This window comes from Oryctolagus cuniculus, chromosome 3, assembly GCF_051225735.1.
Source record: "Oryctolagus cuniculus isolate XC-2025 breed Fujian yellow rabbit chromosome 3, ASM5122573v1, whole genome shotgun sequence".
Classification (NCBI taxonomy): domain Eukaryota; kingdom Metazoa; phylum Chordata; class Mammalia; order Lagomorpha; family Leporidae; genus Oryctolagus; species Oryctolagus cuniculus.
In genome coordinates, this window is record NC_142869.1 from 97818409 (window position 1) to 97845777 (window position 27369).

Genomic DNA, 27369 nt, shown 5'->3' on the forward strand with positions numbered 1-27369 from the left:
ATAATCAAATAGACAATAGAGGCAGGATGGTGGGGAGTAAGAAGAGGGAGACATTGATGAAGGGAGGGTGGGGAAAAGAGAGAGTGTGCTGCCCTGAGCCTGACACCCAGAGAGGACCCAGGGACCATGCAGGTCCTAGAGAGCATCGTCCAGCCCCTTCTGATGTGCTCATTGCGTCTGCTGTGGTGTCCATCATGCGCTCTGCTTCCCACTTGGAACAAATGCCCTGGACTGAACCTGTTTACTTTTAAAGATTTATTTTTATTTATTTGAAAGGCAGAGCTAGAGAGAGAGAGAGAGAGAGCGAGCTTCCATCCACTGCTTCATTTCCCAAATGGCCACACTGCTTAGGGCTGGACCAGACCAAAGCTAGGAGCCAGGAGCTTCTTGCAGGTCTCCCATGTGGGTGGCAGGAGCCCAACAACATGGGCCATCTGCTGCTGCTTTCCCAGGTGCAATAGCAGGGAGCTGGATCAGAAGTGCAGGAGCCAGGACTCAAACCCAAACTAGCACCCATATGGGATGCCAGCGTCGCAGGTAGCAGTTATACTCACTAAGCCACAACGCTGGCCTCAGAACCTCAGTTTGAGGCTGTTCCTCTCTGGTTGTCTGCCTAGTCCTTGCCAATATTCTCTGATCAGGGTCTAGATCCAGCAGTTAATTGAGGTCCTATTACAACCAAGGCAGTAAAGCCAGTAAAAGACACTGCCTCATTCTGGCAAAAAAAGCTCCCACCCACCAGAAGGAACCCCTGGGTACTGAGATCAGCCTCTTGAGAACTTTGTTCAGTAGAGCCCTACAGTATTATCATTGGATCCTTGGCCTCCATCCTGCTAGCTCTGATTCTGGACTTTATTTTCTCTTGCTTCCAACCTACTCAGAGGTCCCAGCATGCATTTAGCCTAGCCTGGAAGGGCTATAAGACGTCACAGGTGATTTAAACTAATTTCAGCAGAGGTTGATGGATTTTAAGGACCTGACCTTCTGTGCATTAGGAAGATCTACTCTCGCCTTCACCTTATTTTGTAGCCATCATTTGACTAGATGGGCCTGCCTTCTATACTCCCAGTAGCATTCATCACACATAGTCTGTCTTCCCTGCTGGCCTGCAAAGACCGAGTCTGTCTTGATCACACTTTATCCTTATTCCCAGCAAGATGCCTAGCACACAGTAGGAAATTAGCAAGCATTTGCTGGACATGTAATTTGTCAAATAGTCCATTAGCTTAGAAAATTGAGTACCCCATCACATAGTAAAATTTATTAATTGGTTGATAATATTAATGCATTAGCCAGTACCTTTACATTAACTTTAACATATTTAATAAATATGTATAGAAGCATATTTTTTAAAGCTGCTTAGCCAACTTTTAATTAATTAATTAACTAATTAACTGGAAAAGGATAAAGATAGAGAGAGAGCCCCATCCACTGGCTTACTCTCCAAATGCCCACAGAAGCCACTGGCCAGAAAAAAACAGGAGCCAGGAACTCAAGCCTTGTTTCCCACATGGGTGGCTAGAACTCAACTACTTGAGTAATCACTGCTAATTCCAAAGGTCTGCATTATCAAGAAGCTGGAGTCAGAATCAGAACCAGAAATGGAACTCAAGTACTCCCATGTGGGGTGTGGGCATTTTAACTTCTAAGCTAAATGCCCACTTCCTACTTAACCAATTTCTGAGAGAAAAAAGGAAGAAAATTAAACTTTCTTTGCATTTAGTTGGTGCTTCACAGTATATGAAGAATGTATTTTGTATCATTGATCTTTCAAGAGTGATTTACAGAACAATCATACTAGATATGTTATTACTTACCATTTTAACTTTTGTGAATTCTTTTCTTCCTCCAAAAGAGAATTTGCTAAATTTGCTGCATGAAATTCGGCACAGAAGACAGTCTTTTACTGGAAGTTGTATTTATTCAACAATAGAACTATACAAATTATACATGTTCCTGGAACTCATATTTATCAGAAAAGAAATATAGAAAATTATAAGCGACATCTATTCAAATAGTCTCTTTATGTTTACTTAAAACCAGGAACTGGGTGGGTGTTCAGCACAGAATTTATGTTATTATTTAGGACCCCTGTATCTCATATTACAGAGCTTGGAGGAGAGTCCCAGCTCTGCTAGCCTCCTGTTAGGCAACAGGTAATGGTTCCCTGCCACCAACTTGGAAGAATTCTATTGAGTTCAATTTAGCACTGATTTCAACTTAGTCCTGCATGTGTGTGCATGTGTGTGTTTATGCAGCTTTCAAATAAAATGAAAATACACTAGGAATTGTATGAATTTATGACAAAAGGAATAAATTATCTTAAAATGCTCAACTTTGACATGATCCCTGCTGTCCTTACTCACTTATGCCAAATAAACCCAACTAATTTTCCAATTTCACTACTAAAGTGCTTTCTTAATCAACTCTATGATTTGGTATTTTTGTGTATCAGTGACAGGTAACAAATCAGTTATGAAAAATAAAATCAAGAATCATTTCTTCAGGCTGCTTTCCTGAAACCAAGGCTCGCTGTGTGCTGTGTGCATCCTTGTGTGACTTCTCTATAGGAGGGAATGTATAGGACGAAACTGAGTCTCAGGACCCTGGGTGCAATGTCTACTTAGCCAGTGGCCTTAGGAGTCCTTGCCCCACTCCATCTCTCCAGGTGTCACAGAAGACCAGCTTTATGAAGATCCTTCCCTATATGAAACACATTTGCAACTTCCAAAATGGGTTCAATTGTTTTATGTCACTCCACAAAAACCTGAATTCCTTCCTTTTCCAAATTGGGCATAACAATATTCGCCAACCTTGAAAGCTTATTATAGGGGCCGGTGCTGTGGCACAGCAGGTTAATGCCCTGACCTGAAGTACCAGCATCCCATATGGGCACCAGTTCTAGTCTCAGCTGCTCCTCTTCTGATCCAGCTCTTTACTGTGGCCTGGGAAGGCAGTAGAAGATGGCCCCCAGGTCCTTGGGCCCCTGTACCCATGTGGGAGACCTAGAAGAAGCTCCAGGCTCCTGGCTTCGGATTAGTGCAATTCCGGCCATTGTGGCCATCTGGAGAGTGAACCAGCAGATGGAAGACCTCTCTCTCTGTCTCTACCTCTCTCTGTAACTCTGCCTTTCAAATAAATAAAATAAATATTAAAGCTGATTATAAAACTCAAATGAGATCATGTATGTGAAAAAGCTTTGAAATTTATAAATATTTTACATGTGGAAGCTATTTTTATCTTAATACTTTTGCAAATGTATGTCTAAAATAAACACAGTTATTAAAAAGCACAAGAAGGCATTTCCAACTTTGGGGTCTCCTATTGAGAAGAAGCATGGGAATTCTATAGCCTCCCTGTGGCTAAACGCTCTGTCAGTAGAACATGCATGTACTTGGAGATCTTTGTTCAGTGGTGGAAATTAGTTTGCACCACCACATTCATACTCAGTTCAGGTAAGTGTCCACTCTGGGGGCCGGTGTTGTCGGGCAATGGGCTAAGCGGCCACTTGTGATGCCAGCATCCCATATGGGCATCACTTCCTGTCCTGGCTGCTGCTCTGCCAATGCAGCTGCCTGTTAATAGCATGGGAAAAGCAGAGGAAGATGATCCAAGTACCAGGGCCCTGTCAACCAAGTGGGAAACCCAGATGAAGTTCCAGGCTCCTGGTTTCAGTCATTTGGGAAACGAACCAGTGATAGAAGGTCTCTCTCCCCTCTCACTCTGCTTTTCAGATAAATAAAATGAATGTTTTGTTTAAAAACAGCAAATAGTTTATATCATTGGCGTTATGCTTCTTATTCTGGGGAGGTCAAACTCTAGGGACAGGAAGGATTAATATGGCCCAGATTCTTGGGTTGTCAATTTCACCTAAAACTATTGGAGAGAAACTAAGTAGAATAGGAAGACTATTCTTTCAAAACACTCAGTAAATACTAAATTGCCCTTCATTGCATTACTTTGGAGACAAAGTTTGAGAAGCACAGCACTTATATAATGGGGAATGGCTTTCATAAATCAGCAGTGATATGGTCAGATACATCTCAGCTCCCGTACACTCTTTGAGGATGGTGGGACTAGATAGATACAAGGAATTGCTGGAAAAAAGAAGACCAGTTAGGACATTGGCGTTGTCTTCCAGGAAACAGATGAGAAATTCACTGAATAGGATAGGAATGTAAGTGTGGGAAACAGCAGAGCCTTTGAGGACCAGGCAGAGTTAAGATCATTAACAGTACAGAATGCCTGATGATGGGGTTCAGGAAAAGAGGGAAGTTAAAAATAAAATCAGTGTTTGAAATGGGAAGATTGGGGGCCAGCGCTGTGGCACAGTGGGTTAACGCCCTGGCCTGAAGCACTGGCATCCCATATGGGTGTCAGTTCAAGACCTGGCTGCTCCATTTCCGATCCAACTCTCTGATATGGCCTGGGAAAGCAGTAGAAGATGGCCCAAGTGCTTGGGCCCCTGCACCCATGTGGGAGATCTGCAGGAAGCTCCTGGCTCCTGGCTTTGGATCAGTGCAGTTCTGGTCATTGCGGCCAATTGGAGAGTGAACCATCAGGTGGAAGACCTCTCTCTCTCTCTCTGCCTCTCCTCTTTCTGTGTAACTCTGACTTTCAAATAAATAAGTAAATCTTTAAAAAAAAAAAAAAAAAAGGAAATGGCCGGCGCCATGGCTCACTAGGCTAATCCTCCGCCTTGCAGCGCCAGCACACCGGGTTCTAGTCCCAGTCGGGGCGCCGAATTCTGTCCCGGTTGCCCCTCTTCCAGGCCAGCTCTCTGCTGTGGCCAGGGAGTGCAGTGGAGGATGGCCCAAGTGCTTGGGCCCTGCACCCCATGGGAGACCAGGAGAAGCACCTGGCTCCTGCCATCAGATCAGTGCAGTGCGCCGGCCGCAGCACGCCAGCCGTGGCGGCCATTGGAGGGTGAACCAGTGGCAAAGGAAGACCTTTCTCTCCATCTCTCTCTCTCTCAGTGTCCACTCTGCCTGTCAAAAAAAAATTTTTAAAAATTAAAAAAAAAAGGAAATGGAAAGATTGAACACTACTACCATTCAACAAACCGGAATATATGCAAAACGAAAGTGAAAAGGTAGAAGACTATAGCCTCAGCTTTGAGCACACACATATTTATGTGCCCGTGGAACTCTAGGTGAGGATGCTCAGAATCCATCCTGAGTCTTTTTTTAATCCTCCTTGTGAAAAATCACAAACATCTGCAAAGCGATCGGAATTGGGAGCATGTTTTGCTTCACCTCCTTTGCAACACTGACTGCATGGTCATCTCTAGATTTCATACGTAACGCAGACCTGGCGCCGTCATTGCTTTCCTTGATGATGGGCATCACCAGGGCAGTAACTGCTGGGCATTGACCGACTTGTTCTGTAGAGTTCCCTGGGTTGTCAACCTTCTCAATAGCAACAGCATCTGACACTGACAGTACAGACTGCTTGTCAATAAGTGACCTGCTAGAAAACTCATTATCATAACATCCATCAATCTCTCAGCCTCCTAAGTTTCTATTTCTGAATTTTATTTTACCTCCAACAATTTTGTTTTTCAATTCCAATCTAGCTCCTGGTCTCCCAGTTGTAATAAAACAGACACTGATCTCAGGTGGGAAATAAGCATCAGAAACAGATGAACTCATAAGACAAAAATCTTATGTCCCCATCCTCCTGTTTTCATGCAAATGTCCCCAGTAATTAAATCAGGAAAAGAAAATGTAGCAAAAACATATCAGCCAAATGGTTTCAAAATTTCAAAAGAAGCTGTAAATATGGCCCTTTTTAGAAGATCAGGTTCTAACTAGAGGAGGAGAAAGGGTAACAGTTGTTCTGATGAAGCAGTTTTTAAATTCTTGTCAGTGATTTGAAGAAAGATAACTGATGTATGTTGAAGAAGCTGGCAAGATTTTTAAATAGTTCGGACGCTACGGGGAGCATTTTTTTTTTCTTAAAGAAATGTACTCAGAAGTGTTGGCAAGATTTTATTTGAACGTAGCTCTGCTTATGTGAGGAAGTTATTTTGAATTACCCTAGTATAAATATGTATGACTTTATTTGTATTGAAAATTTCCTTTGCAAGGGAGCGAATGGGGGACTGTTATATCTCTATTGCCTTGTAAATGAGTTAGGTATTTCATTTTGGAAACAAATAACATATCTGGAATTCAAAAATAATATCAAAATTCCATTTTTATCTACAGGTGATTTTTGCACCTATATTAATACTTTTTAACTCTTACTGCCATATAGAATAAATGGTAGCCATTATCTGAAGTTTGGCTTTTATTTTTTAATATGTATTTATTTCTTTGCACCTTATGTTAAAGCCAGAGTGACAAACAGATGGCGAGAGATTGCCAATCCTCTGGTTCACTCCCTAAATGCCTGCCAACGGCCAGAGCTGGGTCAGGCAGAAGCCAAGAATCCTAAACTCAATCCAGACCTCCCACATGGGTGTCAGCAACAAAAGCATTTGAGCCATCATCTGCTGCCTCTCAGGGTGCACATTATCAGAATGTTGGATTAGGAGCAGAGAATCCGGGACCCCAATGAGGCACTCTGGTATGGAAGATGGGTTTCCCAAGTGGTGACTTAATCACTGTACTGCATGCCCATCCTTTAAGTCTGTTTTTTTTCTTTTTTTTTTAACAAAGCATCCATGCACTCATACATTCAATCCTTCATCACTTATGTGCTAAGCCCTCTGCTAGGCACTAGGCATGCATCCATCCATTGCATGGAACTTTTCCTTCATCATAACACAGTTCTGGTAAACATTCTGCTTCCTCCAGGCCAATTTCCTTACCATAGTGGAAATCTCAAATTCTAGGGTCATATCTTACTGTTTAGAACAGGGGTGGGAAATGTCCAGTCAGTGGGTCATTTGAGGTTTGCAAAAATCATTTGTCCTGGCTCTGCCAAGGCAATCACGGATGAGACTAGAGATTCAATAAATCCACAGAAGGCTAATTTTTAAGCTGATAATTTTGTGTGGCCCATGATGATGTTCTAAATATCCAAAAGGCCCTTAGCAGAAGATAAGCCTGTTGAAGGCTAGGGACAACACTAGAGTTGAGAGCTGGTTTTCCCTCTAAATACAGAGTATCAAAAGGAGGGAAAGTAGTGACGAGTTCAGAAAATATAGGACCTGAAGCAGAAGAGAAGCAAGAGAAAGGGAAGCGTATTGGAGAAAGCATTGTAATCAGGACTCAAACATTTCCCCTTAACACCTTTGGGCAACAACTGCTGTTCTACAGGAAAATAAAGCTTCCAGCAGGAAAATCCTTTGAGTCACTGGCTGGAGGAGACTGTCCATTTTCTTAAAGAAGGAAGAACAAAACAAAATGCCTCATCGTCTCTGTTTTCTTTCTTTATGTTGCGGTATGGGCTGGGGAGCTGTGCATCCTAAGTCGCTCCTCAGATTTGCCTTCATAAGCAAATCTACCTTCACTCCATTCTCTCCTTATGATTTTTTTTCCTTTCCCAGAAAAAATCTCTTATCAAAGTTTAATATATTTTCTTAAAAACAGACCACAAAAAGCCTCAGCGGAATCACTGAAAGGGTAAAACAGATGTATTTATGCAATTCTGCATTTTCTCCTTTTGTGTTTTTGAGGCCATGTGTAAAAGTGAGGCAAGACAAACCGAAAGCTTGGGTTGAATGATGTCATTGTGCATCTAACTCCATAAGCACGAGGGGCCCAGGTCTCAGTATCCATAGTCCCTGCCTGCTCCTCTCATCTGTCTTCATTACCATCTCAACTTACAGGCTGATACCCTTCTAAATTTTGTAATGAATGGCAGATTCCATGAACAATAATATTGACTATATATCAGACACTGTCCCAGAAGTTTGTAAAAAAATACATCAATAATAAGCAATCTTCCTTTTTCAAACAAATTTGTATTTAGAGATCCTAAGTGAAGCAACGAAAATGACCAAGTGATAGTACTTTGCTTTAAAAATCCTAAAGACATTAAAGACATTACAATACTCTGCCCCAGATTTAAAGCCCAACATGATTTTAAATGACATTCGCAAGCATATTTCACCTAACCCTGATCATTTTCCTCAACCATGCAAAACTACTCCCCAGTATAAGCAAAATTTCAGTATAGGTCATCTTTAAGTAATGGCTATGGAAAAACTATTATAAAAGTAATTTTCTAATATCCCACAACATGCTAAATAGTAGAAGGTAGTGATATAGCTCAGGTCTATGCTGATTTCTCTAAACTGAAATTCCAAATACTTGGCAAACAGATAAATTAAGCTGTAAAACAATGAGGTTTTAATTTTTCCTTTTGTTTTAAAAGGCCAAGCATTTTCTGTGAACTTTCAGCTTTGTTCTGTCCCTCTTGTCTAGAAGGGTACTAGCTGTGTGCCAAGAACAATAGGTAGGCCAGTTTCTCTCAACCCAGAAAAATTACCCCTTTGCCACAGGAGCCATACTTATGGTTCCACTATGGCCAGGGAAAAACCTAATAGGAACAGATTTTTTTGCATGTGTAGCAAAGTTAGTTCCAGAGAGAGAGAGAAAGAAGCCTGGTTTGCACTGTAGCAGAACCACTGGAACAATATGCTCCCTGTGTCCACAACCAGGCCTCCCCTGACACTCTTCTTTCTAGGGCATAGGGGAGAAAAGTCACACACACAGTGGATCAGGCCAGGACCTGCTGACACAACTCCTACTCCCGAATCTGCAGGCAGGCGAGTGAAGCAACTGCTGTGCTATATACATAGTCTTACCATTTTTCTTTTTTAAAGCAGATGTTTCAGCAGCCAGCTGGGAAGGGCACAAGTAATGCAAGCGATTCTTCTTGGTACCAGTTCATCCTTTCTAGACTTTCCCAGTGCCTGGGAGCCCCTGAAGCTTAGGCGAAAGTAAAATGCTTCAAGCAGCACCGAGAGGTTCTTTTTCCCATGAACACATAGTATCATTGACACTTTTTGACAGTGCTAAACTGGCTGCAACAGTGCTTCTTCCTGTGGCAGGTCATCTCAGGCAAATTAGCTGGACAAATATTCTTCCTTGCAATTGCAAATGGAAGTATGAAATACATAATCAAATTTTAGAGTATGTTTATTCATCTCAGTTGTTAATATCATGATGCTTAGAATCCCAAGCACCCCATTGTTCTACTCCAAATTAAGAAATTCTATGAGCATATTATTTTTCAACTTTGTTACCTGTAAACATTAATTTCCATATAATGCAGGAATCAGATAAATAATTCCTAGTAAAATAAGTAATACATAGTAAAATTAAAACAATAAAATGTATGACAATAAAATCATTAAATAGAATCAGATAAACATCAATTAAAAGATATTACATCTACTCTGATTTTCCAAAACTTAACTTCATATATTTTGCAGATAATATTTGGGGAACAATAACCATTTATTGATATTCCTACCCTGTGCCTGATACTGCACATATATAATCATATTTTTTCAACACAATTAGTTTGAATCTAAGTACTCTCTTTCCAATTTTTAAAATGAGGTCCACAGTTATTTAATAATGTGTCCTCAACACAAAATTAGCACTCAGAAAGCAGGGAGTCAAACCCAGTTCATCTACTTCCAACCCTGTATATTTGCCACCAGGACATACTATCATCGAAGAGAATATGAAGACTCTAGAGTCAAATACACCAATATCCAATTGCTAGATAAGAAGTGCTAAAATAAATTGTCAGAAATAACCACTCTTGATCACGAAATCCTCTCCATCACTAACTTGTGCTCTACTTAGTTTCAGCACTGGGGCCAGGGTGAGCTAGCTAGAATCGCTGTCTAGGCCTTTCCTGAGTGAGAGGCCTTGGAGAAGAGACTGGACCAGGAAACACACCTTATCTGGGAAGCCAGAGGCACCAAAGCCAGAGTAAGCCTTGGAGGAATGGAGCCAGTATTGTAACTGGAAAAATGTGCCCAAGTGTTAGGCCCAAAGGCAAAATACCCCATGCATGGAAAAACAAGGACCCATTGCAGCATCCAGGATGACTGGAAGGGGGTCACAGATCAGTGTGCAGATCAGGTGGACAAAAATCCTTTGGAAGGATGTCTTGAAAGATGTTGGATGACACATGAATGTGGTGTTGGTGGTGGGAGTAGACCTGACTAGTCCAAAGGTCCACCAAAGAACTACAGACACTTGAATTCTAAGGAAGCTCACTGATTCTCTCTGGGCCACAGTTTTCTCGTCTAATAAAGAGATAGGTGAATAAATCATGTCAAGCCTAGGGAAGTTGCTCTAGTCCCACTCCCAAGAAAATGAAAAAGGTACGCATCACTCTGGACCTCCTAAGCTGATGTCCAAATGGCCCTTTGCAAGGAACGTGTAATGGGCCCTTTCAGAGAAGAGGCAGTGATGGGACCCTTGAAAACCTCTGACAGACAGAAGTGTTTGAGGAGTCTTAAAGAAAATGAGAACAACAAAAAAGCCATCAATATAAGGATTGCACATTGAGATAGATTTTTTTCCCTTTAGCATTTGCACTGATTTTTCAACTTTACATCAAAAAGAAAATCTGGGCCTTCTAGACATTTAAGAGAGTGGAGTAGTCTATTTTCCACTTAACAAACTGATTTTCTCCCTGACTATAGGTACTTGAAATTAGCACAAACCCCAAGATATCTACAACTCCAAATGGGAATGCTCCATTCATTATGACTGGTCTCACAGCAAATAGTGCTCAGACAGCCAAATTCCTGGCCTCCAAAATTTGTAAGTTTGCCCTTTTTTCCTTTCACAAGTCTTACTCAAGACCACTTCTGAGCTGTTGCACATTTAACCCTTATACTCAAAGACAATGTTACTAAAGAACATGGGAAACTTCAAGTTCATACATTTGGACTAAATTCCTTTTCAAAAGAAGTCTGATATTTATAAGCAATTTACGCCCATACTGAATACAATAAATTAACTGCTGAACTAACAGAAAGAAAATACTGTATTTCTTTTCACTTCTTGTGGCTACGCATCCTTGGAACAGTTGTAAAGAATCATAAACCAGCCATAAATCTTATGGTGCTTTCCATTTTCCTTTTTCACTTAATGACATAGTACTCATTTTTCAATTAAAAAATATGGATGATACTAAAAGGCAAATAGTTGTTTTTAATAGTCAAAATTAATTTATACTGTCTCTAGTTGATTTGTATGCTCCATGTTATTTGGTCCACCTTTCATTATAGTTACAAAGCTACAATACAGTGAACTTTCATGCACTACTTCACTTAATTCCTAATAAGGCCCCAAGGAATAGGCACCATTAGTGTACGACACTGTAGATAAAGAAACAAACTTAAGTAAATGACCTGTGATCACATAGGTAGTAATCTGTAGGCCTCATATTATAGATACTCTGGACTTCAATTGCCACAGGATTACAGAAATATCAGAGGCATTGTGCTTGCTTAATAATTTTTAAATAACGTAAATCAGCCCATGTATTAATAAGCAAAAGATAAAAAATTATTCTAGATACATGGCCTGAATTACTTGTCAGCTGCCTCAGTTTTCCACTCTGAGAACTGTATAAACAGATATAATAAAAAGAAGTTCAGTAGTCAGGCTCCAATAAGAAAATATGGTGCATAATTAGTACATATCTCTGGATTCGGGGAGCAGAGTTGTTTTATTTTACATAGGGTATTGTAGTCCCTAATTAATTGTAGTTCCGTCACATGTTTATATGTGATTGTTAGACAAATGACTTACAAATTGTTAAGTTTTACAGATTTGTAGAAGAAATATTACAGCTCAATAAATAAACTTTACAAGTAGAAGTTTTACATTAAAATATTACTTTGTTTCTTCATCCTGAGAGAATGAATTTAAAAAAAACACACATTTAAAATCAAGCATTAGATATGCAAATATGTGTTCAGATCAGAGATACCAAAATTATTCAAATGATTAATTATTCATCATAAAATGTCAATTAATAATTATGAAGCATAAAAGGCATCTTTCTAATGCATCCTTATTTTTCTTGGCCTAAAAAGGGCTTAATATACATGTTCAATTGACTTCCAACAAGTTTTAAAAGTTCTATAAAATAAACAAATTATAAACAAGTGCAAACTCTGATTTTTAATGAGAGCAACGAATGTGTCCAAAGTGACAGACAGAACAATAATTATTACAATAATGAAAATAAAACTTGCAGCCACACTCAGGATACATGAAGCCTCAGTTTCACTCACTCAGCTGTGATAATGGACAGCAACCTCGCCAAGAAAAAGACCCAGCTACTCAAGTTGCCAATGTGGGCAGCCACGTACAAAATACTTGACGTGAAGGGTCTCTCTGAATTCATCACTTTGTTGGAGGGTGGGGAAGAGTGCTTTGGGAATTTTTTACACTTCTTAGTCACTAAAAGAAAAAGCACAGCTTCAGTGTCTTAAACTTACCTCCTGTGCTTTCTGAAGTCTGTTGTTAAGCACTACGAAAATATCAGTACAAACAAGAAAGATTTCACTTTGCCTGAATTCTAAAGAATTTCCATATGCCAAATATTATTTATTCATAGTTTTAAGATTATATCGTTTCTGAAATAAGAAATCAGTCTGAGCTGATACCGCAGAAAATTATAAGCCATTAGGACCACTGAAATGTTGATTTATTTGTATTCTCGTATTTGACTTTTCACTGACACCTGGTGAACTTAGACTCTCGGAGACCCCGGGAGTTATTTCAGTCGAGGCGTCCCTGCTCTCCTGCTGGTAGATTAATTGCATATTAAACATCGTGTCTTCCCAACGAAATGATAACTCTGGACATAGACAGGCGGCACGAAAGGAGCCACAGCGAGAAGAGGGACCGCTCGAGAAAACAAGGGATTGCAACAGGGAGACACCACAGAGAAAGAAAGAAGAGTGTAGGAAATGCCAATTGGGAAAGAATTTCAAGAAAAGGAGGAGAAAGGCCAGGGAGGGCTGAAAGGAGGGCAGGAGGGAGGAAGGGTGGGAGGGAGGTTTTTGGTTTTCAATTCCCTGACGAGGCTGCTGGCGTCCGCGCCCTTAACGCCCCAGCCTTCCAAGTTGCGGCGAAAGCCACCTCCCCGGGCCTGCGTCGCATCCAACTTACTCCAAGTTTTCTGGTGACTCCTACAGGGCCCCAAGCCGCCCCCCGCCCCCGCTAGGGGAGACTGACAGTCGCGTGGAGGAGGCTTTTCCAGGCACAGCCTTTCTCATGGTAATCAGCCCCCAGCATCACCTCCCGGCCGCCGCGGCTCGGGCTCGGAGCGCGGCTCGCGGACCCCGGGGACCGGAAACGGGGCGGCGGGCGGGGAGCCGGCGAGCGGGCCAGGTCAGCTGACCGGGCGGCCGGGCGGGGGTCGCGGGGTGCCCGGGCGGGGACGGGTCCGGGGGCGGGCGGCGGGAGGGGTCCCACCCCCCACGTGCTCCTCCGCCTGTGCTGCTGGGCCTGTCCCCGAGATCAAATGGAGGGACCGAAGCTCGGGGCGGGGGAGGGAGGCAGAGCGCGCCGAGAATTGGGGACAACAAGCAGACCTGTTTTGCATCAATAAATTAAGATGCTCATTTGGGTCCTGAAGTTTGCTGGTTCCTGTCAGTGGCGACGTTGGCAAAAGCCCCGAAGCCGAAATGCAGCCCTGACTTCAAAAAAATTAATGAAAATAATAACAAAATAAAATAAAAATAAAATAAAGCCCTGAGCTGGCCGTCCTGCTGGGGCCAGGTGACGTGCGAGATTCCACAGCCCGCGGGCCTCCCAGCAGGGACGTTAGGGACGGTCTGAGGTTCTCTGGTCCTGTTTTGGTTCTGTTTCAAAGGGCTTCGCAGAGAGATGCTCCTGGATTTTTTTTAAAATAGACTTTCCCCTCCTATCCTAGGCTCAACTCCGAATGGATTGGATTGCGAGTTTGCACGTGAGAAAACCGTTTGGCTCGGCTTGGACCCCTGCCGTCCCTCATCTCTTCACACACACACACCACACACACACACACACACACACACACACACACACACACGATCCTGGGGTCTCTCTTATCATCCTTGGCTTGCAACTCTAAAAAGAAGTTGTCCACCTCCCGCGTAACCACACAGGGTCGAAAGAATCCCTCCAAAAGAAAGATCAATTCCGTCTCTAAACGAGAACTGGTTCCTTCTTCCTCTTCTTATTTTCTCTACATTGTACAAAATAAACAAAATTTGCTTTTTAAAAAAAAAATTAGCTGTGGCCAAATTCGAATTCCTTCTGCAGCCTGCGTGTTCAAGGGCAGAAACATTGTATCTCCCCGGGCATCTGGGGAGGGCGAGCGGAGCGGGGGGCGGGGAGCGGCTGTGAAAGTTGAGGAAATTGACAGACTGAGAGGTGAATGGGGGGACAGGCACAGGGTCCTGGCTGCCGGGAACTGGAAAACAAAAGTGCATCCTTCTCACCCTGCCTGAGTGGAGGGAATCCTGAGGGAGGCAATTTGTCTTACCCAAGGAAACCCTAAGGAATTGTTTTCTCCCCTCCAACGTCGACTGCAGTAGTATTTCACATTTGCATGTATGTATCTGTTGTTTTAATCCCCTTCCTCCGCGCTGATCTCGGAGTGGATTATTCATGGGGAAGACAAGACCAGAAAGGAGCAGTTCATTTGCAGGACTTGTTTTCCTGCGGGAGGAGCCCAAAGCCAGCAGCCCCCAGTCCTCTCTCGACTTTTCCCTGCGTCCTGCGCTCCTGCATCCCGCTGATCCCACGATCCCTATTGTCCCCGACCTGGCCCTCGGACTGAGTGTTCCGAACAAATTTATATGCGGGCTTCCTCCGGTCCCAACGCATCTGCGCTGCTGGGAACTCTCTCGGCCAAACGCCTGGGGAGGGGCGTGCCAAGTAGGGGCGGTGGGCAACCTAGCTGCGCGCTCAGCCCTCACAGGGACCCTTCTCGTGCCATGATCCAAGGGTCCACCTGGATGGAAACCTGAACTATTGGTGTCCCTTCCCTTGTTTAAACCCCATCAAATATTTGTGTATCGGAACTCCCTGTGTTAAATGTTGGGGGCTGCCTCCTGCCACTCCAACGATTACTGAGCCCGGGGTAATCAGATGATTAGGTGCTTTTAATGGTCTTTTTTTTTTTTTTAATGTCAGATCCTAAGTAACCTGACATTTAATATACATAATAAAGACAAGTGTTTTGTTAGCTATTCGATTGGATCCTTTGACCTGAGGTGATGCTTCTGTGTATCTGGGCTGTAGGCTTCCAGTAGCTACCTGGGCTCCTGGAGGGGAGCTTTGCCTGAACTGTGGGCAATGGGCTCCTGCTTTCTCCAGCACTGGAGTAGGGCAGCTGAGAAGCAAACTTCCAGAGAAATCCAGATTCCAATTTTCTAAATAAAAAATGAGAGAGAGAGGAGGAGGAAGATATTCACAGTGGTGATAAATCTCAGAGGAGGAACTTGATAAGTCATAGGTATATTTAGTTTAGATATATAATGGCAAGATAAATGTAAAATATAAAATTAAGAATGTATCTGACCCATGTTGGAAATCTTTTTCTTGACTACTAAATTGTTTTTAGACTGCGGATCTTGAATATTCCTCTTTTGTAGGAAATACTTTATCTGTTATGGGGATGGGAAGAGACTCATTTATCCAACTATTCTCTTTGTAATAGACTCAAATTGGGAAAGAGGTGAGCCTGAGAAAATTGACTTTTTTGCAACCTGGAACAAGCTCTAACTGTGGTCATGCTGGGTGGTTATTACTCTCCCCCCTCCCCATACACACCCCACACACGCACTCAATAAATAAATATACGGAATACAAAACATACAACATACAAAATACCTCTGGGAGTGTGGATGTGGCAACCCATGTGGTGGCTTTTCCCTCTTTTGAGTGCAATTGCTAGTGACTCTTGCATTCAAAGTCTTGCTTTAGGCACACATTCAAAGCACAGTTCAAAGCAGTTTATCTTAATATAAGTAAAAGTCTAGTGTTGGATCAGGGTATTATTTGTTTCAGATTTCATCAGACTGAAAACAGAGGGCTGTAACATATTGAACAGTATTAACAGCGGAAAAATTGGTGTGAGACAGCTCTGTGTGCTCTTCCCACCTTCACCTTACTTTTCTAAGGAAGCCCAAAATATGTGGGATTGGAAGTTTATTTGTGCTTTGAGGTTCTAAAGTACTTTCACTCTTAAAAAAAAAAAAAAAGCCTCCCAGGACTTTAAGAAATTGAGCCTGAACCATCGGAGGCTAAGAGATTTCTTCCTTTTCCGATAAATGCTTGTGTGCAGCATCCTCAAATTTGGCTGTCTTTATTTACTTCTATATTAGTTCCAATTATGTGCAGTGTAAACCAGCTTTTTGATGAACAAAACAGCAGAGCATTGGTTAAGAACACTTAAACTTCAAAAAAAAAATTCCCCTGGGAAGTGGGCTCTGAATTGGTTAATAATGTGCAGTACTTGCTAAATTGCTGACTTCCAGATGTGGAAAATATCTTTCTTGTTTAGGACCTATGTAACCTGATTGGATTACGACAGAAGCGTCACGTTGGAAGCTTTTGAGTGATTATTTAATTAACCATACAGTAGAAAGCTGTATTCTCCAGGAAATCCCTTCCATATTTGCATAACCAATCCCTTCAGAGCAAAGGTGGAGTCTTTTCTTTTTAATTTTACTTTAATTGCAATATCAAAAAAAAGTACTCCAAAACTCAGACCCCATGTCGTTTAATATCCCGCTCTCCCTTCCCTGCTAAGTTCCTCTATGGCCTTTCTCTTTTTCCTCCTTCCTCCCTACACACACTCTCTCACTTTGTAGTAAGGTCTCGGTGAGATGTAGAGAGACTCAAAGATCAGTCAACCCAGTGCTCTATGTTAATTTACTTAGAGACCCTTCATTAAAATGCCAAACTACTTTTAAATATTGGGTTCCAATCCCAATCACACACACACATACACACACACACCCCCTAAGATTCAGTTCACATACAGCATTTCTCCCCCTAGCTCTGGCTTTTTTTTTTTTTTTTTTTTTTTTAATTTAAGAGAAAGGATAAAGCCGTGCTAAGATACTCATGCTATTAGATGTGCATCTCAAATCTGGTCACTTAAGCTATCTGCACAAGAAGAGGCAATATAGATTGAGGACCCGGGATCTTTCCCTTTAACTTTCGCCCCTCGGAGTTCTCCAGTTCTGTGAATGGTGTGCACCGTTTTCCGCCCTGTACTCTGTAGGATTTAGTGATGAGGATAATGATGCCAAAGGCTGGGGGGGGGGGCGTGGAGAAGGGAGGGAGGGAGGGAGGGAGGCGAGAGGGAGGGAGAGAGGAAGGGAGGGAGGTGGAATTTCATTTCTTCCACTAAAGCGTTTGCGGAGACTTCAAGGTATAATCTATCCCAGATCCTTTCCCAGAGAGAAACTTGGCGATCACGTTTTCACATGATGCTCACGCTCAGGGCGCTTCAATTATCCCTCCCCACAAAGATAGGTGGCGCGTGTTTCAGGGTCTCTCCTCTCTCTCCTACAGAAAAGAAAAAGAAAAAAATGTCATTAGAAGAGGCGTAACACGTCAGTCCGTCCCCAGGTTTGTGTTTCCTGGAGTGGCCGAAAGAGATCAGTTCTAACCTGCTCCGCAGGAATAACGGTCCTGCCTCCCGACACTCTTGGCGAGGTTTTGTGCAGTTTACTCCGGGAGCTGTTTCTTCGCTTCCACCTTTTTCTCCCCCACACTTCGCGGCTTCTTCATGCTTTTTCTTCTCACCATTTCTGGCCAAAACTACAAACAAGACTTCGCAGGTAGGTTTTTTTCCCCTCCTTTTTTCCCCTCTTTTTATCCTTTTTTTGGTGTGCTCGTCACCCATCCTCCTTTCTAATGCTCTCATTTTGAGTGGGGATGTGAGTGTGAAGTGAGAGGGGTGTCTGTGGGTAGGAATTTCAGGTGGGTGAAGTCTTTTATGGCGTGCTTTTCCCAAGAGTGGCTTCCTCGCTTTTTCTCTCACACTCTCGCTCAGTCTCCTTCCTTTTCTCTCCTTTTTGTCCCCCGCCCAAAATAATTTGCCCTGTACCTGTCCATTCAGGTAACCAAAGGTGCCTTTTGCTACCCTGCCTAGGAAAAGTTTTTTTGGGGAACTGTATGGCTGAAATAAAAACTCGTCCAAGGGAAAGCTTCTGCTGTATTTTTGCATCTACTTCCAAATCATTATAGTCAGTAATTAAAACTTGGCAAATACCTGTTAATAATTACAAAACTTGATCGATGCAAACCTACCAAATTTCGGGGGCCAGTCTTGCTGTTAGACATGGCAGTGCTGCCTCTCCCACCGGGGAAGGCTGTTTTCTAAGCAGAAAGTTGCCTGTTTTTGTCTGCTTAGCGAGTTTCATTTCTTTATTTCATTCTGTGTGTGTGTATGTGTGTGAAGTAACACCTCACTTCTGTGATAATAAATAAAGAAGTGAAAGTCCTCATGGAACTTGAGTCCTTTACCAAAGTGGAAGGGGGGGGGCTCACTACAGCTGGGAAGAAAAGTACTTCAGGATATCTGGGTTTTAAATAAGCCTAACTTTTGAAATTGTATTTTAAATGGCAAAGTCTCATAGCCATAGATTTAATAGGAGACACACATACACACATATATCCCATTCTACACTTTGGCACTGGAAAGTCGAGGGAGAGATAGCAGGAGTTCCCAGGAAGAGTGGTGAGCCCTGCGAACATGAATGTGTTTATCTTCCACCTTCTCATATATTTTACATGCTCCTCCTGTAATGAGGAGGGCATGATTGCTAACTCCAGAGTTAGGAATAACAGGCAAAGATAAAGTTTATAGCACAAATGCCCTGTCTCTCCCTCACACACCCATGCTCATAAAGCTAACAACTTACTTTATTAAACATGTATTTATATTCAATCGCGTGTAAGTCTCAGCATGAATACAGACAGGCCAGCTGCTTGGTCCCAGACACTTGTGTGACCATTTCTTTATTTCAGGATTCCTCTCCCCCACCCTCACCCCAATTTCAACTCAACAGGACAGGCAAGAAATGATAAAATGTGTCAAACTTCAATGAAACGTCTCCTACTGTATATGCTTAGGTAAATTTAAGGTGCTTTCTGAAACATCCACTTCCCCTTCTCTCCGCACCCCCCCTCCCCTCTCAGCAAACGTGTGGAAACTGATACTCACTTTCCAGGTTTTCCGCAAAGCTGCTCGCACAGGAGACAATAGGTGCGGGGCGTGGGGACCGAGTGTGCTCGGCAGAGAAAGGGTTAATGGCCCTTGTGTTACAGTTTGCATCTGTTACATCTTTTATAGCCCCCTGTTTAAACTAATCCTGGAGGCACAGCATCTTCCCAACCTCCACCGAGTTTCAGGATTCTCCTCCTCTGCTGCCTGCCTCCGAGTCCCCTTTCTCCAAGTTTTGACAGTTTCAGCTGAAAACATGCAGCGCCTCTCTCGATTTTTAGGTACAAAAGTTTCGAAGCCAGAAAGGATACGATCATTTAGGACAGCTTAAAAGTCTTGCCGTGCTGGTTGGACTTTCTCTTTCCTTTCTTGGGGGGGGGGGGAGAAAAAGCAACATTTCTGCTGGAACTATTTATGGGAACCAGCGTGGGGGAGTATGTGTGCGAGTGAGGTGGGGGCAAATACTTAAGCAAATATTGTCAAAGTGGCGGGGTGGGGGGGGGGAGGGACGGTGTCCAAAGAGGCTTATAATTATATTTCTTATTGCGGCGGAGAATGGGAAATCTTAATTTGGGGGCAGAGGGCTGGGGGAGGAAGAGACGGTGCCTCGCTGAACTCTGAGAGGAGAGGGAAGGGGAGGGGGCGCGGGGCGAGTGGGCTTCCTATAATTACTATTATCAATTTGCCCGAGTGTTCTTCATCCAGGGGCTGTTTCGCGTTGTTTGTTTGTTTCTTTCTTTCCTCTCGGGAAATGGGGCGGCGGGGGGCGGGGGGGTGGCGGTGGCGGTGGCGGTGGCGGTGGTGGCGGCGGTGGCGGTGGTGGTGGTGGCGGTGGGAGAGAATGAGGAAAGATGAGAGCGAAAGAAAGCCTCGCCTCACCCCAAGTTCCCGAGCCGGGCTGAGCACTTTTCGGAGCAAAGGGTCCGCCTAGCCCTGGGTCGGGCAGTCTTACTGTACCGCCGTGTGCATTCCCTCATACGGTCAGGAGTTATGACTCATTTCGAAGATGTAATTCTTGTCTCTGTGATCCCCTCGCGGGTGCAACACACCAAACAGTAACAAACACAAAGCGCCGCAGGGCCACGGCTGGGGGCGGGGGGCGGGGAGGGGGCCGCCGAAGTTTCGCTTTGGCGTTGGGGGGCGCGGATGGGTGCTCGCCGGGGCCCTGGCCCGGCTCCCCGGGGCGGCCCGCGCGCGTTTCAATGGGCGCGGGCGATGCCCACATTGTCGCTGTGTTTGGTTGCTAGATCGAGCCTGCGTGCTGCCGAAGCAGGGCGCCGAGTCCATGCGAACTGCCATCTGATCCGCTCTTATCAATGAAGCAGCCGATCATGGCGGATGGCCCCCGGTGCAAGAGGCGCAAACAAGCCAATCCCAGGAGGAAAAACGGTAAGAAGCGGCCCGAACCAAACTTTTCCGGGCCACTCCGCGGCTCCAGACCCAGGGAGAAGGAGGGGGAAAGGGAAAAGGAACCGAGGCGGCGGCGGCGGCTGCGCCCGGGGCTCGCGGGCGAGCCTCCCTCCGCGGCCGGCGCCGGAGCCCGGCGCGCGCGCGCGGCGGCCGGACCCGGGGGGGAGTTGGGGAAGTGCGGGGCAAAGTGAGCGTCGGGCGCCCGGGGGGCTCCGAGCGCCGGGGTCCGGCCGCAGTCCCGCGCCCCCAGCCCCGCGCCCCTTCGCGCTCCCGCCTCCGCCCTCCCTCCGCCTCCGCCTCCCGCTCCGCTCGCGCTCGGCCGGCCCGCTGGGTCCCCGGCCCGGCTGCGGGAGTGTCCGGCGAGGGCAGGGCGGGGGCTTGGGCGCCAGGTCGCGCAGGATCCCGGGGCGGAGGCGAGGGTGGCAGCGGGACCGCAAGGGCGGAAGAGAGGACCCGGGGCTTCGTCTTAGTGAGGCTTAAAGTTTCTTGCCGGAGTCGCCCGGCCGCCTCTCCGTGCGCCAAGTAACGGTCCGCGGGCAGCGGGGCCCGGTCCGGCGCGCCCGGACCCCAGGGTGGGGTGGGAGGGACTCGGCCGGCCCTGCTCGGGGTCCGGGGTCGGTGCGGGTCGGGCACGGTGTGGGGGGGGGCTCCTCTCCCGCAGGCGCTGGTCCCCGCGCTGGGGGCTGGGGGAGTCGCAGGGCGCTGCGAGACTTTTTCCGGGCAGTCTGTACATGGCCAGGAGGAGCCCGTTATCCAGGCTGAGTCAGGAAGGAGGAAGGCGATGGGGGTGCGAAGGGGACACACAGACACACACCGGGGGTGGGAGATGCAAGGCGGGTGACAGTTTAGTAGGTCCCTCGTGGAGCGAGCCAGAGAAGCTACGAGAGAGCGAGAGAGAGAGCGAGCGAGCGAGAGAGACCCCCCTAGGTATTACCCCAAACAAAATCGTGGGAATAAAAGAGAAAAGTGATTGGCAAGAGCGCCGAAGGCGCCTGGGGGAGGGGAAAGGGCTGGGGACGAGCGAGGGTGCGGGGGGGGGGGGGGGGAAGCTGACGGAGGATACTGAGTTTAAAAAGAAAAAAAAAACCAACCCCCCAAAACAAACACGAGAACCCGCGCCAGCCCAGACTCGGAAAGGAAACTTCTCGTTCCCTTCGCTCGCAGCCGGATCCCCCAGCGCGGGGCCGCGTAGACGCTCCCGAGCTGGGCGCGGGGTCGCAGCGCCCGCTCGGCCTCCCGGCCTCCTGCAATCCCAGCCCTCTCCTGGCCGGGCCCGCCGGGGCCCACTTGAAGCAACTTTCCTCAGGGGAAGACGAGGGTGCGCGCCCCGGCCTGGCCCCGCGCGGCGCAGCGCGGCGTGGGGAGGGGGCGACTGGGGGCGCAGAGCGGGTGCTGGAGGGAGAGGAACACAAAGACGGGAGAATTTTGATTAGAGACAAATGATGCTTCTCTCTCTCTCCCTTCTCTCTCTCTCTCTCTCTCTCTCTCTCTCTCTCTCTCTCTCGTGTGTGTGTGTGTGTGTGTGTGTGTGTCTTTTGCTTGTTGTGGTGGAGGTGTCGAGCCATATGGGGGAGTGATAGAGGAATTTTAGACAGAAACTGTTTGTTACGTTATCCTGCCTTTCCTCTTTGTGCTGTCTTTGATCTATTTGCTTGGCTTAGTATGACAAAAAAAAAAAAAAAAAAAAGTACAATGATAGATTCGGAGCTGCTTCCCCAAGCTTTCAGTTCAGGCTGCTGCTTTTTAAGTGTGCATCCCTCTCTATCTTTTAATCTAATTTTTTTCTTCATTCTGGTGTCTGGCATTATTTAAGGTGGTCTTTCCACAGCAGACCTCCCCTTCTCCATCTCTGGGTAATTTAGTAGACATTAAAATTATACCTAATGTCCCCCTCTCCTCTCTCGTGTTTCCTCTGCTCCTTTTATTAAATGTTGGTTATTGATTTTCTAAAATCAATGTCTGTTGTGGGGTTTTCCCCCCTCTTACAAGTATCTAAAGCACGTTGCTGATCAACTGGATAACAAAAGCTTTGTGTCAAGGAGACATTTTTTTCTTATGTTAAACAGTCATTTTTAGAGAAAGAGAGAATGAGATTTAAAGCAAGGCTCCCAGAAGTGTTCTTTTGCAAGGAAGACTGTTCTCCCTGCCTTCTTTCCACCCCCTTCGGGATTTTGCCACCGATGACTGGTCTTGCTTCAGCAGTGTGGTGAGGCCAGAGCTCAGGACTGGGAAAGTAGAGGGATTCTGGCTTCCTGGGAACCCCTGGGGGGTGCCAGCTGAGTGGGAGGCCCGTCAGGGGGCTTTACTGGTAGAATGGTGTGCCAGGGAGGTGCTCAGTCCTGGACTTGAGAAACCGTTTCTCCTGCACCCAGCCGTCAGGTTGGGAGAAGCTTCCACACTCCAAAGTGGAAAGTTGAATTGCACGTTTTAAGGCATTTATCCCAGCCCCTGCACACTGAACATCAAGCCCGGCTATTGCTTATAGCTATTCTAACTTTGACTATTACATGTCTTTATCCCCAAAGAATCTCTGGGAAAACATGCTGTAAATTGGTTACTTGTCAGTATTTTTCATTGGGTTTAATCGGACTGAGAAAGGTCCTGGCTTTGAGGAGCAGGTAGAAGAGTTTTTCTTCCCCCTTTTCATTTCTTTCTCATCAAACATGTATCCAATGCCTTTCCCTTTGGGAATTGCCAGGATTTATCTGAACTGAGTGGATTTTTCTTCCTTCTTGGATTCATGGAAAAGATGTCACTTTTGAGCTTGTGTCTTTGCTGATAACGCTAAATATGATGATGCTTATCAAAATCATATAGAAATTCCTGGAAAGGAATAATGGCAATAATCATCACAGAAGTAGAAGCTGCAAGGGAGAAAAAAGAGAGACGGTCATCCAGAAACCTACAATGGCACTTTATATAATTTTAATGAAGTCAACAGTGTATATATAGACTAAGGCGACAAGGAGATAAAACGTGGAAAGCAGTGTGTGAGTTTGAAAGGCTGGTCAAGAACATGGCTTAGAAACAATGCTCTGTGCAGTTATTAAAAAGCAAAGGAGAAGCGGGCAGTTCGAGGAAAGCAAATGTATAGAGAGAGAAACAAGAACCTAAAAATCCAACCTTCCAGATCTTAGGCTAGCAAGATGCCTGGCAAGAACCGTGCCAGGACCAAGCTAACACAGAGCGGACAGTCAGACTCTTTTCTCCCACAGGGGAAGGATGAACTCTCTGCCCAGAAAATAAGGTGTGCAGGAGGAAAGGAGGAACGGGGCGAGGGGAAAGAGAAAAAGCGAGTTGCCCGCAGACAAGAATGTGTGTCGCTTTCAAGAAAGTTCAGTCAGATGATCCTCAGACGCCTGACTCACTTGGTAACACTTTCACTAAAGCCGGAGAGGAGGGGGAAACCCAGCCCCCTTTTGATTCCCTTGATTATAGCCCACTATCTCCACACAGCCTTGGCGGCGGAAAGGAGCACCCGGAGCACGAGCTGCCCGGCTGCTGCCTGCCACAGGAGCGGCCCCTTTGCAACTTGCAAAGTTTGTTGCTTGTGCCCCTGATGCCGACAGCAGCTCCTGGGATGCTGCTGCTTCCCACAGAGCCCTGGGAAAGGGGCCTGCTCTGCCACCCCCCAGCCCTCCCAGCCCCAACAGCCGCCTGCCAGCCCCAGCCTCTGAAAAATCGTGCAGACACATGCATGCTGCAATGCAAATCGAGTCGCGAAACTGTTTTAGAGAAGGGACTAAAGTTGTCTTTTCAAAGAAAACTGAATTAGGAGGGGATGGAAAGGAAATGAGAAAAGGAAAGAAGAGTTGGATTTGATTTTTCTCCAAAGTTTCTGCTGAAGGGTTGGGTACTGTGTGTCATGGGTGGGGGAATATTCTACCAACACCTTTGGTCTCCCATTTTCAGTGGCTGAAGAAAGAGGAGCAAGTTGAATGTTTTCAGGGCTTTGAGTCCTAGAGGAGAAACAAGCTGATGAGCAGAAATGATGGTCCCAGTTTAAAATCAACCCTCACTCCTCACCACTTCCTCAAAGGGGTGGATGTGCTTGCTGGTAGCAATGCTTAGAAACAATGAGGGATAGACAAGTTGTTCTGGTCTCTCGGTCTCTCTCTCTCTCGGAGGTGCTTCCCTGAAAAGGCTAGGAAATGCACTCAACCCCTTACTCAGGATGAGACTCCCAGCTTGCTCTCTCCTGACAGGTGAAGCTGGGCTGGGGCAAGCTAGAGTAGCTAGAGTTGCCTAAGGCCCACAGTTGGGTACAGACTGGGTTATCTTAACAAGTGTGGCAGTCTTGGGCAAGTGGCTTTCTTCCTAAAGTTGAGGGGTTCCCAGGGAGCCTGGTTAGCTGGCTGTCAGAGCACTCAGGCAGTGTGTGTGTGTGTGTGTGTGTGGCAGGTACCAGTCCATCTCCATCCTGTTGTCTCTGTGGAGAGCCTCTGCAAGTTTGGTCATGCAGCACACACAGGAGGCTGGGGGCTATGTATCTAGAGCTGATCTATTGGTTTTATTTCAGTTTGGAAACACTAAGTCAATTGGGGCCGAAATACTCTTTCCTTCGCAGCAGCGCTAAGAGCCTGCTGGTGTCCACAGTGTCATGGTCCACCAGGGACCAGGGCTGGCTAAGGATTTTAAACTTTACATGGTCCTTCTGTTGCCGCATCCCAACAAATTCACGACTTTAAGCATTTATTTTCAAACATGAATCCAAAGCAGTATTTTAAAGTTGCACCCTGCACTGCTAGGTCACATTTCAGATGCTTCTCTTCTTTTCTTTCATCATTTGTTTCAAGTGAAGAAAATTCCAAGGGGTTATCAGAGACCCTAACTGCCGGACTCAGACTGTTTCCTGGGAAAAATGTGGTCGACCCTGAAGGTAGGAAGGGAGGGTGTTGCTAGTTCTCCAGCCCTGCCGCATCGATTTTGAAGATGTGGGAGAGTCTTTCCCTCACGACAGTTTTTGTCATCTGCATTCTTCCAAAGCTTTAAAGGTGCATTTTCTTCTGTGTGAAAGGGAATTCTTTGTCCTTTTCCTCTCCAGCATCGTGGCTTCCCAAGGTAGAAGACACTATTTTGTGCCTGTCACAGAGAGAGGGAGTGCAGGTTTGCAGGGCTCACAGACAATTGATTGTCTGCCCTAATGTGTTTCATTTACATGTTTATAACGTCAATGGTGCTGGGGTGTCCACTGTACCATTCATTCCCGCATTCCCACAAGGGGGCAATTGTCTGAATAGCCAAGTCAGACACCTTTTTGATTGCTCTTTGGTTGTCTCTTTAGAGCAAAGAGATAAAGGAGGGAAATCTGTGATGCAGAAACACTAGTTGAAAATATACAGAATTAAATGTCACCACAAAAGCAGATGTTAACGTAATCCCAAATATGCTTTTCAGCCAAGATGCGAAGGTGGGAAAAAAAATAATTCAGAGTAGAGGCAAGGATGATTTAAACCCAATCTATGGAATCCTATCCTCCATCCAGCCCCCTGGATTTCTTTTCTTTCTTTAGCAGTCAGAAGATGAACTGTGATTTTCCTTTTAATTTTTAAGCCTTGAAACATTTAGGCACTTCTTCATTATTTGTGTGTTTGCTGTGATTTGTGAATCTTGTATATATTTATATAGCTCTGTTTATGCCAACACCATCAGCTTCCCACTTGAAAAATCTATTGAATGACTATTTGGGCTATGGGGAATGTAAACTTTTAAAAAGTAGGATCCAAGTATTTCTTCATCAAGTTTTTTTTTTTTTTAAAGGAAAATGATATAAATCAGTAGGCTCTGTGGAAGCCTTTGCCTTAATAGCTATGGTCCAGGTACTTTTATCTTGCGTGACAGTTGTGTCAGAGTGAAAGCTCTCAGGAAAAGTGTAACTAGCAGTTACAAAGTAAATAAAGGATTTCATTTTAAGGTGTTCTGTACTGTTTTATGGTGTGTGTGTGTGTGTGTGTGTGTGGTATTGTTTTCCCCTGAGGGAGGTGAGAGGAAAAGCCATTCATGCATGTGTCTTTTGGCTTCTCTCTTCTTTCAGTTCTCCCATACATATCATACATACATGTGGTCCACATGAATACACCTGTTCTTTTCTTAAAAAAAAAAAAAGATTTCACCGTTCAGATGGTGCCTCGCTGGTTCATTTAGGTAATGCAGTTATTAGAAGCTTGCCTCATTTCACGTGTGGGCCACAAGAAGGGAAAACACCAACTCTTGTGTCATCTGGTGGGAGGCTAAACAAGGCCGGGGTTGGGGGGGGGATTTCTATAATTTCGTAGTAAATTAGGAAGAAAAAAAAATATTGCCAGACTATGAAAAGATGTTTGCCTGTCCGGGAAGACACACACACAGTAGCTGCACCGTTAGCTGAACCCCTGACACGGCGGTCTTTGGAATGCCTAAGGTATGATTTCACTTTCGCTCACATCAATGCTGACCTGAATGCCTTTCATATCTGATCCGCCGCGTCTCGCCCAGTAAACATCCCCTGAGGGCAGAACAAAGAAAGGAGCTCTTCTTCTTCTTAATCACAATTCAGCCCTTTCACCGCCGGCAGTCTCCATTTGCATTCTGCCACAGAGAGCCAAGATGAAAAGAGGGGAGAGGAGAGAGAGAGAGAGAGGAGAGGGAGAGAGGAAGAGAGGAGGAGAGAGAGACAAGCAGAGGGTAGTAGCTGAGTAAAATAACTTAGGTGTTTGTGGCTGTTTGTTGGGCTTCACCTAGTTACCAGCCTTATATAGTTGATGCTCAACCAGGCCCTGGCCCTCCTGACAGGCGTATAGTGTTACGAGA

The 27369-nt window shown here is 45.3% G+C and overlaps 1 protein-coding gene and 3 long non-coding RNA genes across 13 annotated transcripts in view; 2 read left to right on the forward strand and 2 right to left on the reverse strand.

Annotated features, from left to right (window-relative positions):
- Window positions 1-13805, reverse strand: part of LOC103348754 (uncharacterized) — a 48566-nt gene extending 34761 nt beyond the window's left edge. Inside the window, exon 1 of the long non-coding RNA XR_011387305.2 lies at window positions 13535-13805. This is a non-coding gene — a long non-coding RNA (uncharacterized LOC103348754). The remainder of the gene's footprint in view (window positions 1-13534) is intronic.
- Window positions 12956-14213, forward strand: LOC138849002 (uncharacterized). Of its 2 annotated transcripts, none has more exons than XR_011387302.2 (2): window positions 12956-13217; window positions 13876-14213. It is a non-coding gene; the product is annotated as an uncharacterized LOC138849002 (long non-coding RNA). The 2 variants fall into 2 exon arrangements; XR_016231563.1 differs by having other exon boundaries at window positions 13039-13331.
- A 2786-nt stretch (window positions 14214-16999) lies between these two features.
- LOC108176842 (uncharacterized) lies at window positions 17000-19485 on the reverse strand. The gene is made up of 3 exons (XR_011387303.2): window positions 19171-19485; window positions 17612-17762; window positions 17000-17507 (listed from the first exon to the last, which is right to left on the reverse strand). It is a non-coding gene; the product is annotated as an uncharacterized LOC108176842 (long non-coding RNA).
- ZEB2 (zinc finger E-box binding homeobox 2) overlaps window positions 17646-27369 on the forward strand; it is a 131422-nt gene continuing 121698 nt past the window's right edge. For 2 of the 9 annotated variants that reach the window (XM_051848719.3, XM_070070969.2), the window contains exons 1-2: window positions 17646-17782; window positions 20418-20559. In XM_051848719.3, the coding sequence (XP_051704679.1) occupies window positions 20487-20559 (73 nt within the window). In that variant the 5' untranslated portion in view covers window positions 17646-17782; window positions 20418-20486. Of the gene's footprint in view, window positions 17783-19310; window positions 19452-19486; window positions 19622-19940; window positions 20226-20417; window positions 20560-27369 lie in introns of those variants that run through there. The other 7 variants (XM_051848720.3, XM_070070965.2, XM_070070967.2 and 4 more) reach the window with 7 other exon arrangements.